Source organism: Amblyomma americanum, chromosome 3, assembly GCF_052857255.1.
Source record: "Amblyomma americanum isolate KBUSLIRL-KWMA chromosome 3, ASM5285725v1, whole genome shotgun sequence".
NCBI lineage: Eukaryota > Metazoa > Arthropoda > Arachnida > Ixodida > Ixodidae > Amblyomma > Amblyomma americanum.
The window spans coordinates 170551008-170566481 of record NC_135499.1 but is presented as its reverse complement, the minus strand read 5'-3'; the positions used below and the strand labels follow the sequence as shown (position 1 = coordinate 170566481).

The 15474-nt window shown below is 45.0% G+C and overlaps 1 protein-coding gene across 3 annotated transcripts in view; it reads right to left on the bottom strand.

Annotated features, from left to right (window-relative positions):
* Positions 1–15474, bottom strand: part of LOC144123465 (solute carrier family 22 member 7-like) — a 46712-nt gene that overhangs the window by 23633 nt on the left and 7605 nt on the right. The window contains exons 2-4 of one of the 3 annotated variants that reach the window (XM_077656286.1): positions 13385–13735; positions 8222–8325; positions 3232–3386 (exon numbers count right to left, since the gene is read on the bottom strand). In XM_077656286.1, the coding sequence (XP_077512412.1) occupies positions 3232–3386; positions 8222–8325; positions 13385–13735 (610 nt within the window). Of the gene's footprint in view, positions 1–3231; positions 3387–8221; positions 8326–13384; positions 14040–15474 lie in introns of those variants that run through there. The other 2 variants (XM_077656285.1, XM_077656287.1) reach the window with 2 other exon arrangements.

Here is a 15474-nt window from a genome sequence, read left to right as displayed (position 1 = left end):
GATGTTCACAATAGAAAAACTGGGACCGCTTTACCTACTATATAGCCAACAAATGTTTTCAGCTTCGTCAGGGCAGATTCATTGACTTGTCGCTAATAGGTACGAAAGAAAGCAGTAAAGTAGGCTAATGAAGCTAGTCGTAGTAAAGGGTTCCTCATTACTTTAGTAATGGGTGCTTTCGCATTTAGCCTCTACTGAAATGCACATGTCTAACATTCTCCGACAAACATTTTTAAAATTGCAAAATTGTAAGACACTGTTATGGAAATATCGAAAGTAATGGTCCGTTCTTCGTATATGCAGCAAAATCTTTCTTCTAAAGTGTTTCCATCTATTGCATCGAAAAGTTAAGACTGCAACAGAAAACCAGTCGGGAATGCTTTTGACGTTAGAAAAACATTAATAGAAAAAAGTAATACAAAGCGTCGGGTGATCTGCTGATATATTTATTGTTGTAATGAAATCTTACATTATATGAAAAAATTGCCTTCATAAACGGTTTCGCGCTTAAAAATGCTTTCCTCCAGAATTGTTGAGTATTACTAGTGCTCTGGTACTCAGCGTACAAATGCTTCAGTCACTGAACCACCGCGGCGCGTTAGGGCAGCTCGGTCACGTTTCCAGCCTTGAGAAATGCCTTGTTCTGGTGTATGTTATGCAGTCCGACGAAAATATCAGCAAAAACAAAGGATCTTTGCTGAATTGTTTTGAGCACAGGTAAGGAAACTCGGAAGAGCTGCCCGTTGAGCCACCCTCTTTCATTCTCTTTTTGAACTTTACATCCATTTCTGCCGTGAAACCACTGAAACTACACAGTTTTACTCTTATGCAGTGGTTGCAGGTCTTTACTGTGAGGTAGAACTAGCTAAGAGAATAAGAATGGGGAGGAGTGTATTGAATAGGCACTCTTAGGTCATATGCCGCCGCGGTGGCTGAGTGGTTACGGTGCTCGGCTGCTGAGTCGAAAGACGCGGGCTCGATCCCTGCCGTGGCGGTTGAATTTAAATTGAGGCGAAATTCTAGAGGCCCGTGTACTATGCCATGTCAGTGCACTTTAAAGAACCCCAGTTGGTGGTTGAAATGTCCGGAGACCTTCACTACGGCGTCCCTCATATCCTGCGTGGCTTAGGGATGCTAAACCCTATAAAACCAAAACCATATTCTTAGGTCATGAATATCAGCTTACAAATATCCCCCAAAAAGGATATGATGATTTTAACTTTGTCGTCATTGCCCTATGCAGTTTAAACTTGCAGGTCCAACAAAAAAAAAAAAGGCTCGAAATAATTAAACCGCGGATCGCGTAGCACGCTACAAAAATAGAAAATGGTAGCGGTAAAGGTAGAGACAGCGAAAAAGGAGCGGTGGTGATACAACACTTGCACAACACTTGCAGCTTGCACACGGAGGTCGGAAACGGATAATTTTCACACACCGACGAGCCACGAACAATTGTAGGCACTGAAAGCTGCACTCTTTGGGTACAAAATTTCACGGCAAGCACCGCAGAGCTATACGTAATAGGCCCGTTTCTTTGCCACATATTCGTGTAGATGTCTGCCAGGGGAAACCGCAACAATATGTCGGGTGTAGTACGCAATAACCGCGCCGGAGTATGCGAACATACAGAGCACAAGTAGTAGGTGCGAGTGAAAAACAGATGTTACATGCGGCTTCTTTGCGTGGGCTATATGAAATGCTCAAGCACTGGTCATTAAGTGCGCGCAAAAAATAACTCTTAACACTAAAGGTCTGTCACCAATATAGATTGGTTAAGCCTCGCTTTTGACATAAGAAATAGTTTTCTGCATCCTAAAAATCACGGACATTCTCGCGGATGCGCTGCTTGGCGCGTGCAGCAGTAAGAAGGCGTATACCGTTTGCGGGAGGTGCGGGGTTCGATCCCCCGTACCTCCGGGTAGCCACCGGTGATACAATGGGTATACAAGCTTCCCCCTGGTCTAGTGCTCGGCTTATTTAGGGTGAAATGCTTGGGAAATGGGTCTTTAATTGACCCCACCTTGAGCAAACCAAAAATACCTTGTGCCATGGCGCTCTTTGGCCGCAAATGTCCTTGCGCCATTAAAATTCACTATCATCAGTAAGAAGGTGTCCGACCACTACGTCGTTGCAGTTTTGAAGAGTTAAGTTTTAAGCCACTTACGAGTGTGTGCTATGCAAAAAAAATTATCTGAAACTCACAGGACAGTTATGACTATGTAACGCGAGATTCAGCGATAGCTGGTTAGGCGTTTAGTCATGTGACCACTGGTGTAGTGATAACATGATGTACCCCTGCACTGGCAGGCGGCTGTTCCAAACAGAGCCACCCGTAGGCTTATGCGACCCAGGTTGACCGGCGCAACCGGTGGGTGCTAGCGCACCAACCGGTTACGCCGACGACGGCGGACGACTACGACGCGCAAGCCAGGGACGGGCGCCTAACAGCTATCGCTGTAAAACATTTTAAACTTCAACACTTATCGTTTCACGGTGTTATCACTAGAACAACTTTGAATCTCAGCTCAACTGGCTGTTGATGTCTCGCGCCACAGATCTGATGGGAGACGACAAATATATGATTGGAGCGACGGAGCGTCTACATAAAGCGCACTTGTATAAGCGGTGATAGCTGCTGCTCCTGCTATTATATTCGTATATTCCGTGTCCCCAAAGTTGTGTAAAGCAAACATTATAATGCGATTTTTCTCCTTTACCTTACATATAAATACCACGAGTGTACAAAAGCAGCTTCCGTTTGGTATGGCCCGTTGTTGCTGCCCGGCCACTATCGTAATCAAAATGCGTTGGTCAAATGTTTAGGGAAATCCCCCAAGGTGAACTAGATTTGTAATAAGGGAGTAATTACTCATTGGTATCCACCCAAGCACAGGCATACGGCTACAAAGGAAAGCTATACAGCTTTCCCAGAAACTTCTCAGTTAAAGAAAAATTTATCCTGGTCCGGAGTTCGAATCCATGTCTACCGCTTCATCGGAGCAGTCGCTCTACCAACTGAGCTAACCGGGACGGCAAGCTTATGGTAGGGCGAGAGCGAATTGGTCAAACTAGAAGTGGGAACAGAGTTGGTCAAATGTTTAGGGGAATCCCCCAACGTTGTGTAGATTTGTAATAAGAGAGTAATTACTCATTGGGAGTAATTGCTCCCTTATAAAAATCAAAATACGTGTGCACTCCAAGGGTTCTTCCACAAACTTCAGTAGAGCTCACCAAGCACGAACACTATGGTGGTGACCGGGAACGATCCGGCAGCAGCGAAGACCTTGAGCACAGTGTAGCTTAAGAACTCGTAGAAAAAGGCACCCAACAGGTTGAAGGTGGAGCCCACGGCTATGAGCAGCAGCGCCGTCTTCCTACGGCCGATTCTGCGGAAGAGGAGAAAACACTGGAGGAACTCGAAAAAGACTCCTGTCTGAGCATGTTTCTCTGCGCAACTGCAACAGTGCTCTATTTTTCGCCTAATAACCTTCTGATGTACGCCAAAGTTGTTTTAAACTATTGTAGAATATATTAACCATAGCAATGGTTACGATAATAAAAAATACAGCCTTCATTTTAGCTTCTAGTCTGAACAACATACCGTAAGCCGCGCAACAAAGGCTCGTAAAACTGTGTAACATTTTCACAGTGCAGGAGAAACGTCATTTCCCAACATATTTATCAAAGCAAAGTGACAGCTGAACGAAATGCAGCTACATAAGATAAATCATTGCAATAGGTAGCCCTGCCCGTGCATAACAACACTTCAACGGCCGTACTGCTACATCAGACAATGTCGGAATGATTTTGAATTGGGCTGTTTGTTGGTTGCATGTTCCTCAGTACATTCACGCAGCTTCATCGTCATTATATGTCCGGAAATTCTTACATATTCGATACATGAGGTATGACCTTTTGCTGTCCCAAGCTAATTAGGCTTTTGAAGTAGTCGTAGCGTTCTCTCTCTCTCTCTCTCTCTCTCTCTATATATATATATATATATATATATATATATATATATATATATATATATATATATATATATATATATATATATTAGCACGCATACAAATGAAATGAGGGGCTCATTTGACGAACATATTAAGGAAACCGACAGTCACCGAAAACCGAGGTGCATAAGAGAATTTTTTCAAAAGTTTTTAAATTTCTAGTGCCAATCCATTGCCTTCCGGCGGCATGGTTGTTTTTTCTGCTGCTTTATAAGTCACTTTCTTTAAAAAAAACTAATTGATTGGCTTAAAACAAGTTAACTTAAAACACGTCCATCTGACGCGAGACCACTACAGTACTGAAGAAGACCGCACCGCGGTCGAAACGTTGATAAATAAATGTGTCTCTGTAGAAGTGCCCACTTCTCTTAAATCTATATATATATATATATATATATATATATATATATATATATATATATATATATATATATATATATATATATATCACATTTTTTTTACACTTATACTGTCCAGATGTCATTACGGGCGAAAAGTTTAAACATCAAAGGTTCTATCCAGCAACTTCATTGCCTGGGCATTATAGTTAAAAATGTGAGAATAAACACTACGCACCTATAAAAAAAGGCAGTTTCATTTCTCAAAAATTTATTGTCATTCATTGCAAAAAAATCATGAAGCAGCGAGATTATGAGAGTCGCTCGTAAAGCTTGCGTGTTCGCCTACCAAAGGAACCGCGGGAAAAAAAAAACATGTCTGTCTTTTTTTTTCTACGTTTCGAAAACGTGCTCTACTTACCCGCAAATGTGAGCGTCATTAATTTCGCTCCCAAGGTTTGCCCATACGGTCACAGGTGCCGCTAGTATGTTTTCCTACGCTTTTCGATCGGACAAAATTTGAAAAGATAAATTACTATATGGCCGGTGTACGTTTACTGCGGCCCAAGGGTATGATGTACCGGATGCCCGGATTGCCCCCCCCCCCCCCTCTCTCTCGCTCGCACGTGTCGTACAAGCAAAGAGAGAAGTGTGGGGAACGACATAGCTGTTTTACTTATGGTAAATGGCACATCCCGCAGTAAAAATTATCTTAGGCGCTGCCATTCGGTGAAAAAAATTCGAGCGGGATTTAGGCCGCCGTCACACTTAACGCAGAAATCGGAGCATTTTGAGTACGACATTTTTCATTGCATTTAAGATTTCGTGCTCGTTGCCGGCACACGTGGCGTTCAAACTGCTGATAAAATTCGACTCGTATAGTTTGGGTTTATGTGTTTATGGGGGTTTAGCGCCCCAAAGCGACTCCGGCTATGAGGGACGCCGTAGTGGAGGGCCCCGGAAATTTCGACCACCAGGGGTTCTTAACGTGCACTGACATCGCACAGTACACGGGTCTGCAGATTATCACCTCCGTCGAAACCCGCGTCTTTCGGGTCAGCAGCCGAGCGCCATAATTACTCGTATAGTGATTTAGCGCAAGGTTTGCAGTCACACTTTGCTTGGCAACAGGCACGTAGCCAGGAATTTTTTTCGGAGGGGGCCCAAGGTGCCAAGGGGGCCAAGGAGGGGGCCTGCTTGGCAATAAAACGCAAGAGCACGCGCACTAAGCCGCAGGCGTGGTGGGCAAAGAAAGCATTAATGAAAGTTGGTTACCCTGCGCAAAGAAACAAAGGCGTACAATAAATATATCCCCCAAAAGTAAGTGAAGCCGAAAAAACATAGAAAAGGAGACCTAAAGTAAACACGTAGAAAAAAAAGAAAATGAACACGTGTATTGTACATATTACGGTGCTCTCGTTTTGACATCAATATGGTAAATGTAAACTAAGGGAAGAAAACAGCTATGCACGCTGCATTAGCCGCAGCGGGAAACAGAAAACTGCTCGTAGAGCAGTCCTGTGAAAACGAAAGTTAAACTCGGCCGCAGCGGGAAACAGAAAACTGCTAGTAGAGCAGTCCTGTAAACACGAAAGTTAACTTAGCCGCAGCGGGAAACAGAAAACTGCTAGTAGAGCAGTCCTGTGAAAACGAAAGTTAAACTCGGCCGCAGCGGGAAACAGAAAACTGCTAGTAGAGCAGTCCTGTAAACACGAAAGTTAACTTAGCCACAGCGGGAAACCGAAAACTGCTATTAGAGCAGTCCTGTAAACACGAAAGTTAACTTAGCCGCAGCGGGAAACAGAAAACTGCTAGTAGAGCAGTTCTGTAAACACGAAAGTTAACTTAGCCGCAGCGGGAAACAGAAAACTGCTATTAGAGCAGTCCTGTAAACACGAAAGATAACTTCGCCGCAGCGGGAAACAGAAAACTGCTATTAGAGCAGTCCTGTAAACACGAAAGTTAACTTAGCCGCAGCGGGAAACAGAAAACTGCTAGTAGAGCAGTCCTGTAAACACGAAAGTTATCTTAGCCGCAGCGGGAAACAGAAAACTGCTACTAGAGCAGTCCTGTAAACACGAAAGTTAACTTAGCCGCAGCGGGAAACAGAAAACTGCTATTAGAGCAGTCCTGTAAACACGAAAGTTAACTTAGCCGCAGCGGGAAACAGAAAACTGCTATTAGAGCAGTCCTGTAAACACGAAAGTTAACTTAGCCACAGCGGGAAACCGAAAACTGCTAGTAGAGCAGTCCTGTAAACACGAAAGTTAACTTAGCCGCAGCGGGAAACAGAAAACTGCTAGTAGAGCAGTCCTGTAAACATGAAAGTTAACTTAGCCGCAGCGGGAAACAGAAAACTGCTAGTAGAGCAGTCCTGTGAAAACGAAAGTTAAACTCGGCCGCAGCGGGAAACAGAAAACTGCTAGTAGAGCCGTCCTGTAAACACGAAAGTTAACTTAGCCGCAGCGGGAAACAGAAAACTGCTATTAGAGCAGTCCTGTAAACACGAAAGTTAACTTAGCCGCAGCGGGAAACAGAAAACTGCTAGTAGAGCAGTCCTGTAAACACGAAAGTTAACTTAGCCGCAGCGGGAAACAGAAAACTGCTATTAGAGCAGTCCTGTAAACACGAAAGATAACTTAGCCGCAGCGGGAAACAGAAAACTGCTAGTAGAGCAGTCCTGTAAACACGAAAGTTAACTTAGCCGCAGCGGGAAACAGAAAACTGCTAGTAGAGCAGTCCTGTAAACACGAAAGTTAACTTAGCCGCCGCGGGAAACAGAAAACTGCTATTAGAGCAGTCCTGTAAACACGAAAGTTAACTTAGCCGCAGCGGGAAACAGAAAACTGCTATTAGAGCAGTCCTGTAAACACGAAAGTTAACTTAGCCGCAGCGGGAAACAGAAAACTGCTATTAGAGCAGTCCTGTAAACACGAAAGTTAACTTAGCCGCAGCGGGAAACAGAAAACTGCTATTAGAGCAGTCCTGTAAACACGAAAGTTAACTTAGCCGCCGCGGGAAACAGAAAACTGCTATTAGAGCAGTCCTGTAAACACGAAAGTTAACTTAGCCGCAGCGGGAAACAGAAAACTGCTATTAGAGCAGTCCTGTAAACACGAAAGTTAACTTAGCCGCAGCGGGAAACAGAAAACTGCTAGTAGAGCAGTCCTGTAAACACGAAAGTTAACTTAGCCGCAGCGGGAAACAGAAAACTGCTAGTAGAGCAGTCCTGTAAACACGAAAGTTAACTTAGCCGCAGCGGGAAACAGAAAACTGCTAGTAGAGCAGTCCTGTAAACACGAAAGTTAACTTAGCCGCAGCGGGAAACAGAAAACTGCTAGTAGAGCAGTCCTGTAAACACGAAAGTTAACTTAGCCGCCGCGGGAAACAGAAAACTGCTATTAGAGCAGTCCTGTAAACACGAAAGTTAACTTAGCCGCAGCGGGAAACAGAAAACTGCTAGTAGAGCAGTCCTGTAAACACGAAAGTTAACTTAGCCGCAGCGGGAAACAGAAAACTGCTATTAGAGCAGTCCTGTAAACACGAAAGTTAACTTAGCCGCAGCGGGAAACAGAAAACTGCTAGTAGAGCAGTCCTGTAAACACGAAAGTTAACTTAGCCTCAGCGGGAAACAGAAAACTGCTAGTAGAGCAGTCCTGTAAACACGAAAGTTAACTTAGCCGCAGCGGGAAACAGAAAACTGCTAGTGAAGCAGTCCTGCAAAAACGAAAGTTAAGTTTACCGGTTTTCAGAAACGCAAAAAAACGCATAATTTTGATTCGCATAACGCATAACTTTATTCTCAGCAAGTCCCGGTCATTTAATAAAGAGGCTACTGAGAAATTTTGTGGGTGCAACATGACGTCTCCTTACTTATCGGCGAGAAGTCCTGAGAGGAGATTGCCTGTCATTGATCCCACCCAGAAAGCAGTGTGGACTGCGTACATTTTCCAGGTCTCAGCACATACCCAGCCATTCTGAAAAACCGAAGTAAAAGAAAAATATTAGCGGCACCAATCATGCGAACTCTGATATTTATAGCCACAAATGTGAGTAGTAGTAGTAGTAGTAGTAGTAGTAAATTTTTCTGCAAGTGATAGTAAATAACGGGAGGAAAACTTGTGTACCAGCCACGGCAATTGCTATTTACTACCGTAAGCTGAAATAAGCGGCCGCCGTGAATGAAAGGAGCAGTAAGAGGACAGAGAGGCGAAACATAGACAAGAGCGATAGTGAGAAAGGACAAGTTATGTACGCTATTGGCAGAACATAAAAAGTAAAAAAAATTGCGCAGCTCGTACGCCAGTGCCCAGGCACTACCCGAAATATAACTGCGCACATGCGGCACTACAACTCGATACAAAATTTGCAAAGTATTTACTAGCCGCATATATGTCATGTCCTGTCACAATGAACCACGTGCGCGGCACACTGCACTAGCAGCCAGGGTGGGGCTCCAGGCTATGAAGGCACGAAAGCTCACCTCACTCGCTCAAAAACAACGTAAGCAAACTGGCGATGCTGTCTGAAGTAAAACAAAGAATGCAATGGATAGAAAGCAGTCAGGATGGGGGGGGGGGGGGGGGGGAATTTAACGCTATTCATTATCATCTTGGTGAATTGCTTGTTCAATGGCTTCGCCATGTAATCGTCAGCCATTTGTCAGTGCGACGCCAGGAGGTTTCTTTCTTTATAGTGGCTTTGGCATGTACTTGCATCTAACTCCAGATCAGAAGGTTGCGTGTTCGGATCACGTCCGGGTCACCAATGTAGGCCTAACGCATCAGGAGCGAAGGAAACGAGACCACTGCTATGAGCCGACACCAGAACAGAACTGCCAGCCGTGGCTGCACGAGCCACGACCAGGTGCCGTCTTTATTCTCTTCGCAGGGTGGCGCGCGCTAGCCGGGTTGTCGGCGCCGCCCAAGAGAGGGTGCCACATACTAATCGTAATGTCAGCAGCATTAGCTTATTGTTGTTGTTGCCTTATTGACAAGGCACATAGCCACGACGGCGGATAGGCAGGGTTCAGTGAGGAAAGCCAATTTCACGGTTCTTGCGAACTTTTGCTGTCATTAGAAGCTTGACGATTTTTTTTATTAATCACGATATCGTTAGAAGCTTGACGATGTTTTTATTCGTCACGGTCTTTCAGTTTCTTGCATAGCTTATGCCCGCTGCGTATTCACGAATATTCACGGGAATTCTGTGAGTATAAGAATATTTTCACTGCATCAAACGCTATAACGGAATTCATTATTTCCGAGTTTCATATGGATTACCTTTCAATTTTGAGCGTATGTGGAGGAATGCGTTTTTCAAGTTTGTTTTAACAGGTGCGCTCGGTTTGTTGCGTCTGCGTGCGCAGCAATTACTTCCTCGCCTTTTATCGCGGCAGCTATCATCCGACGGTTACAGCGTTTTCATGCACGTGGATAACATGAACGTTCTTCCGAAGCCAGTGGTTAAAAGTCACAATTACAATTAGTTTTTGAGGAAAGGAAATGGCGCAGTATCTGGCTCATATATCCTTGGACGCCTGAACCGCGCCGTAAGGGAAGGGATAAAGGAGGGAGTGAAAGAAGGAAGGAAGGAAGAAAAAGATGCCGTAGTGGAGGGCTCCGGAATAATTTCGACCCCTGGGGATATTTAAAGAGCACTGACATCGCACAGCACACGGGCTCCTTTTGTGTTTCGCCTCCACCGAAACGCGGCCGCCGCGGCCGGGTTTGAACCCGGCAACTCTGGCTCAGTAGCCGAACGCCTAACCACTGAGCCACCGCGACGGGTATCTAATACCTCCTGTAACCGTTTCTTACACCCCTCTTTGGTAGCGGTTTATGCAGAACTTTTGCGTTTCGATGCGTTTGTTTTTGTAGTTCTGTGTTTTAGTGATTACTGGTACTCCGTGTCGTGAAAGAGGTTCTCCAAAGCATTAACGTAGATTCTGTTTCCACTACTGTTCCTTCTTTTTACCTCACCTCACCTTTACTTAACCTCACAGGACGTGACAAGATGTTTGCTCCTTGCTGCGACTATTTTTTTTTGCTTTCAAATCAGCACTAACAGTGAGTGAAGTAAATCTGTCGTCATAAGCGGGGCATGTTTGATGTCTTCTGTCAACTGCCATATTTGTCGTGCGCCGGACAACATAGAACACGTTTTTTTATTAAAACTAAAGGCACCGATCTTTAATGGTAAACAAACAAGAAAGACAGATTTAAGTTCTCGCAGTGCCCGATATCCAAACAGAAATTATTGCTGTCACCTGTTTTGTGACATTTCTTTTTCTCTGTGGGCTTCATAGCTTCCACTTCGGACGGCAGTTCTTAGTCAGATGTTTACCTTGATTTTCCTCTCAATAAGATAATCTACTACTTAAATATGTCTGCGACGCACGCGAACCGGTACTGCAGTGCCACTTCAGTTTATTCTTGCCTGCTTTTTAGTTGTATGGACCAAATAGAAGTGCTTTTTAAGAGCTTCTAGCAAATGAAGCAGCTTTGTGCATATCTTGTATAAAATGTCACTTTTAGACTTTTTACGATATTATGCTAGTGGACACGGGCATCAATAGCTGATAACTATGTGAATCTGGCGAATAGAAATAGCATGTTTCAATTTTTCCTTGATGCTTTTATATCGACTATAATAGTTTTCGTGGACGAAAAAAAAACGTTGCCTAATATAGCAGAGCGCCAGTTTTGTGATTGGGAGGTGCACCTGTTTGCTTGACTCTGACGAGGGGTGGAAAATCATGTGTGGATGATGTTAGGCAGAGTTTACTTAATGACCGAATGGCCAGCTTTTAGCTCGGTTCTGCAGCTTGGTCACTTGTGTCTGTTATAATTTGGTGTACATTTCGGTTCTTTTGCAGTTGGAAGTCATTTAAATCGACCGTTTTATACAGAAGTGACACGTTTACATTTTCTTCTCACGAACGGTGCCAATAGGTAGAAAAATGCAAATGGTACAAAGAGGGCTAACAGTGCGGCCATTTTCTTTGTCATGCAAGCAATGTGCAAAGCCGATTACAGTTCTCGAAAGCGTGGTGGTACCTTATTACGATACTCTTTTTGATTTGGGATAAGATCTTCATATGTGCTGTTACAGCACACATTAAGCTTTCCGATCAGCTTACTGTCCGTGACCTACAAGGTATTTACTAACGTAATTGCGAATAGAGTCAGGGCAACCTTAGACTTTAATCAACCAAATGATCAGGCAGGCTTTCGTAAAAGATACTCCACAATCGATCATATTCACACTATCAATAAGGTGACAGAGAAATGCGCAGAATATAACCAACCCTAATATATAGCCTTCATTGATTACGAGAAAGCATTCGACTCAGTGGAAACCTCAGCTGTCTCACAGACATTGAGGAAACAGGGAGTAGAAGAGCCTTATGTGGAGTGAAAATAATGGAAGATATCTATAGCAACTGCACAGCTATACCATAGTCCTCCATAAAGTCAGCAATAAAATTCCAATAAGGATGGGCGTCAGGCAAGGGGACACGATCTCGCCAATGCTATTCACCGCCTTCTGTTTACAGTAGGTATTTCGAGGCCTGAATTGGGAACAGGTGGGGATCAGAGTTAATGGAGAATACTAAAATAATCTGTGATTTTCTGATGACTTTGCCTTGCTGAGTCACTCAGGACGTGAACTGTAAATCATGATCAATGAGTTAGACAGGCAGAGCAGAACGGTGGGTCTAAAAATTAATATGGAGAAAAGCAAAGTAATGTTCAGCAGTCTAGCAAGGGAACAGCAGTTCACAACAGGCAGCGAGGTGCTGGAAGTGGTAGATGAATACGTCCACTTAGGGCAGGTAGCGACCGCTGATCCGGGTCATGAGAGGGAAATAACCAGAAGAATAAGAATGGGTGGAGCGCATATGGCAGGTTCTCTCAGATCATGAATGGCAGTTTACCAATATCCCTCAAAAGAATAGTATACAAGAGCTGCATCTTACCAGTACTCACCTGCGGGGCAGAGACAAGGAGGCTAACGAAAAGGGTTCAGCTTAGGTTAAGGACAACGTAGCGAGCTATGGAAAGAAAAACGATAGGTGTAACGTTAAGAGACCGGAAGCGGGCAGAGTAGAGGAGGAAACAAACGCGGGTTAATGACATCATAGTCGAAATAGATAGGAATAAATGGGCTTTGCTAGGGCATGTAATGCGAGGGCAAGATAACCGCTGATCCTTAAGGGGTAACAGAGTGAATTCCAAGAGAAGGCAAGCGTAGCAGGGGGCGGCAGAAGGTTAGGTGAGCGGATGAGATTAAGAAGTTCTCAGGCATAGGGTGGGCGCAGCTGGCAAAGGACACGGTTAATTGGAGGGACATGGGAGAGTCCTTTCTCCTGCAGTGGGTGTAGTTAGGCTGATGAATACGATTATTATGATGATGATGATGATGATTATGATGAGCTGTTCATTCATGGCGTCTATTATTTTACGATGAACTTATATTTCATGCCCTACGCTACGTGTAAAAACTCATTCAACTCTTTTACCCGCCGCGCTGGCTCAGGGCTATAGCCTTTGGGGACTGAGCCCAAGGTACCGAGATCAAATCCCGCCCACTAGAGCTGCATTTCGGTTACGCAAGATTCAAAATTTGCCCGGGTGCTGTGGTATATCAGTGCATGTCAAAGAGCCCCGGGTAATCCAGATTAAACCGGAGCATTTCACAGCGGCGTCACCCATTTAGTCCACATGTGCAGCCATGGGATGTTGAACTCCCCGCACGTTACTTGTACTACTACCTTCCGCCGTTTTACAACTTTTGCTCTCTTGCTATATTTTTCGATGCTATCCCGCATGGCACTTTTTGAAGCAATTTTTGTGATCAACGGTGAAGCTACTGCGACATCCTCCACTATTATATGAGCGCATATATCCAAGTACACGCTGCTATGTCCTCTATAGCCTTCTTCTGCTGAATTCGGGGTGTTTATATCTAAGCAAGAGCAAATTCAAGAATACTAGAATCTGGATCTTGTCCGCTAGCAACAAGTTTACTCACTTCCATTGTTACTGATGTGAAGAACTCAGATGGGTCGAACCGCCAGCCAGTGGGACAGAGGGCAGTGCTGCCATCGGCAACGGCCACGTTGACGCCGTCCCTGGACAGACTGACCAGCTGACAGCGCCCTGGGGGTAGTACTGTGTAGTCCGGCAGGTCCTCGAACGAAGTGCCGTTGACGAAACACCACTGGTTGGTTGGTGCGACGAGCAGCAAAATGTGGAAGTAGTAGCACAGCGCTGTGTTTGCCGTGGCCAGCACCAGAGCGGTCGTCATTACGATCTTGTTGAAGAGGCCGAAGCCCACCACTTCCCTGAGCACTTTCTCGAACTCCATGCCCTGTGAGGTGTCCTTAGAAGGAGACGAGCTTTCATCAGAACCTCGCGGTTCGCTTCTTGCAGCAGGAAATGAAGAAGACATCGCGGAACTAGCTTTAGTCATAATGTTTCAAGTAGACCTGAGGATTGAAGCTGTCCTTCGGATGACATTTCAGCGGTGCGGAACATGCGAGAATTGCCAGCTGTCCGCCAATGATGAATAGGAAGCACGCACAGTGGGGCCTGGGTTCTCTAAATGGACGCAGTCATAGTGAGTCGATTGAAGCGTCCTTCGAACTGCGGCGCCGCCACTCGCTCCCCACTCGTACCTGGCTCGACCAGGTTTACGGAACAACTGGATGTGAACTGGAGCTGTGCACTTTATATGTGATTCTCTCCGCACCGCCGTGAGTTGAAAGCTCCAGTCGGAACAGATGTGCGCACTGATCGCTGCGCACACAGCTTTCGTGTCAAATATTCGAGACATAAACCCGCACCGCCGGTTGAATGCAGTCGCAAGCCGTCCGTTCCCTGTTTCCTTAACATGGATGCATTCAACGGCCTCTGTTATGCGCTACCAAGAGCTTGGGCTTAGATGTTGTTAAAATGCCTGTCAGAAGAATGTAATGGACAACGAAAAGCAAAATTAACGAATGATGGCAAAACAATGACGGCTTCTCGCAATGAGCTCTCAAGAACCAGTGAATTATGTTTACGGAACCAAAAGCATCGTTTGATTGTCACATATATTCGGCAAAGTGATACATCAGTCGTGCGAACTGAAGGACAGGCACGAAGCACGTGAAGGAGCTGTTGACTGTAAGATAAAAGAAGCCTGCCGGAGCAATAAAACAGTTACGAGGTATTTTGTGTACAAATGAAGGCTGAATACCTGGAGGAACCAAAATGGCCACAAAACGTGACAAAGAGGACAAAAAGACGGAAACCACACGTGTGGAAACCAGGCACGATGATAACCGCAACCTGACATAACTTTCTCAGAACGTGGATGGATTCTGGTGTCTTGCAAGTTATACTGCCTTATGTGCCCACGAGGGGGCACATCGGGTAAATCGGCAAGGATAAAAAAAATCCAGATCTGATGTTGGGACTCGGCCGCTTTCAGTCGCAGTCCTTCCTGTAAGTACTAGACACCAAACCGATCCGTCAATTGCGATCGTATTTTCCGGCCCAGATCGAGCATCAGCTGCTGCTACGGTGACCTCATGGCCTGGAAGCGCTCAAAGGCAAAGGGGTAAGTGACCAAGCAGCGGCTTGCTTGCGCATAATTTAAAAATTACGTGAGAAGTTTGACTAAAGGTGGTTTTGGTTACTTTCAGAGCGAGAGCACTACTTCACGAGGTCAAGCCGGCTCTCCGAGTTTGTGTGAAGCTTGACCTTGGTGGGGACCTTGGCCAAATCACAAATAAATTAATGAAATAAATACTGCCACGACTGGGATTCCAAGCCACGGCGGCGCGAAGAGATCAGATTCGCTGGCCAATGCACGAGAGCACTGTGCTATTATGTTGTTAGCCTATCAAAAGATGGCACATACCCACACTGGGGGATCGGCCAAGAAACGGGTGGCTATTCACCTGTATTCAGGTAATTAAAATGAAAAGCACGCGGGAAAGCAACACCGGTGAATTCTTCCTCATGAACAGAAAATTGATGAAAGTTTTGACTGACATGTCAGTGATATGTCAGTGCACGTTAAAGATCCCCAGGTGGTCGAAATTATTCCGGAGCCCTCCACTACGGCACCTCATT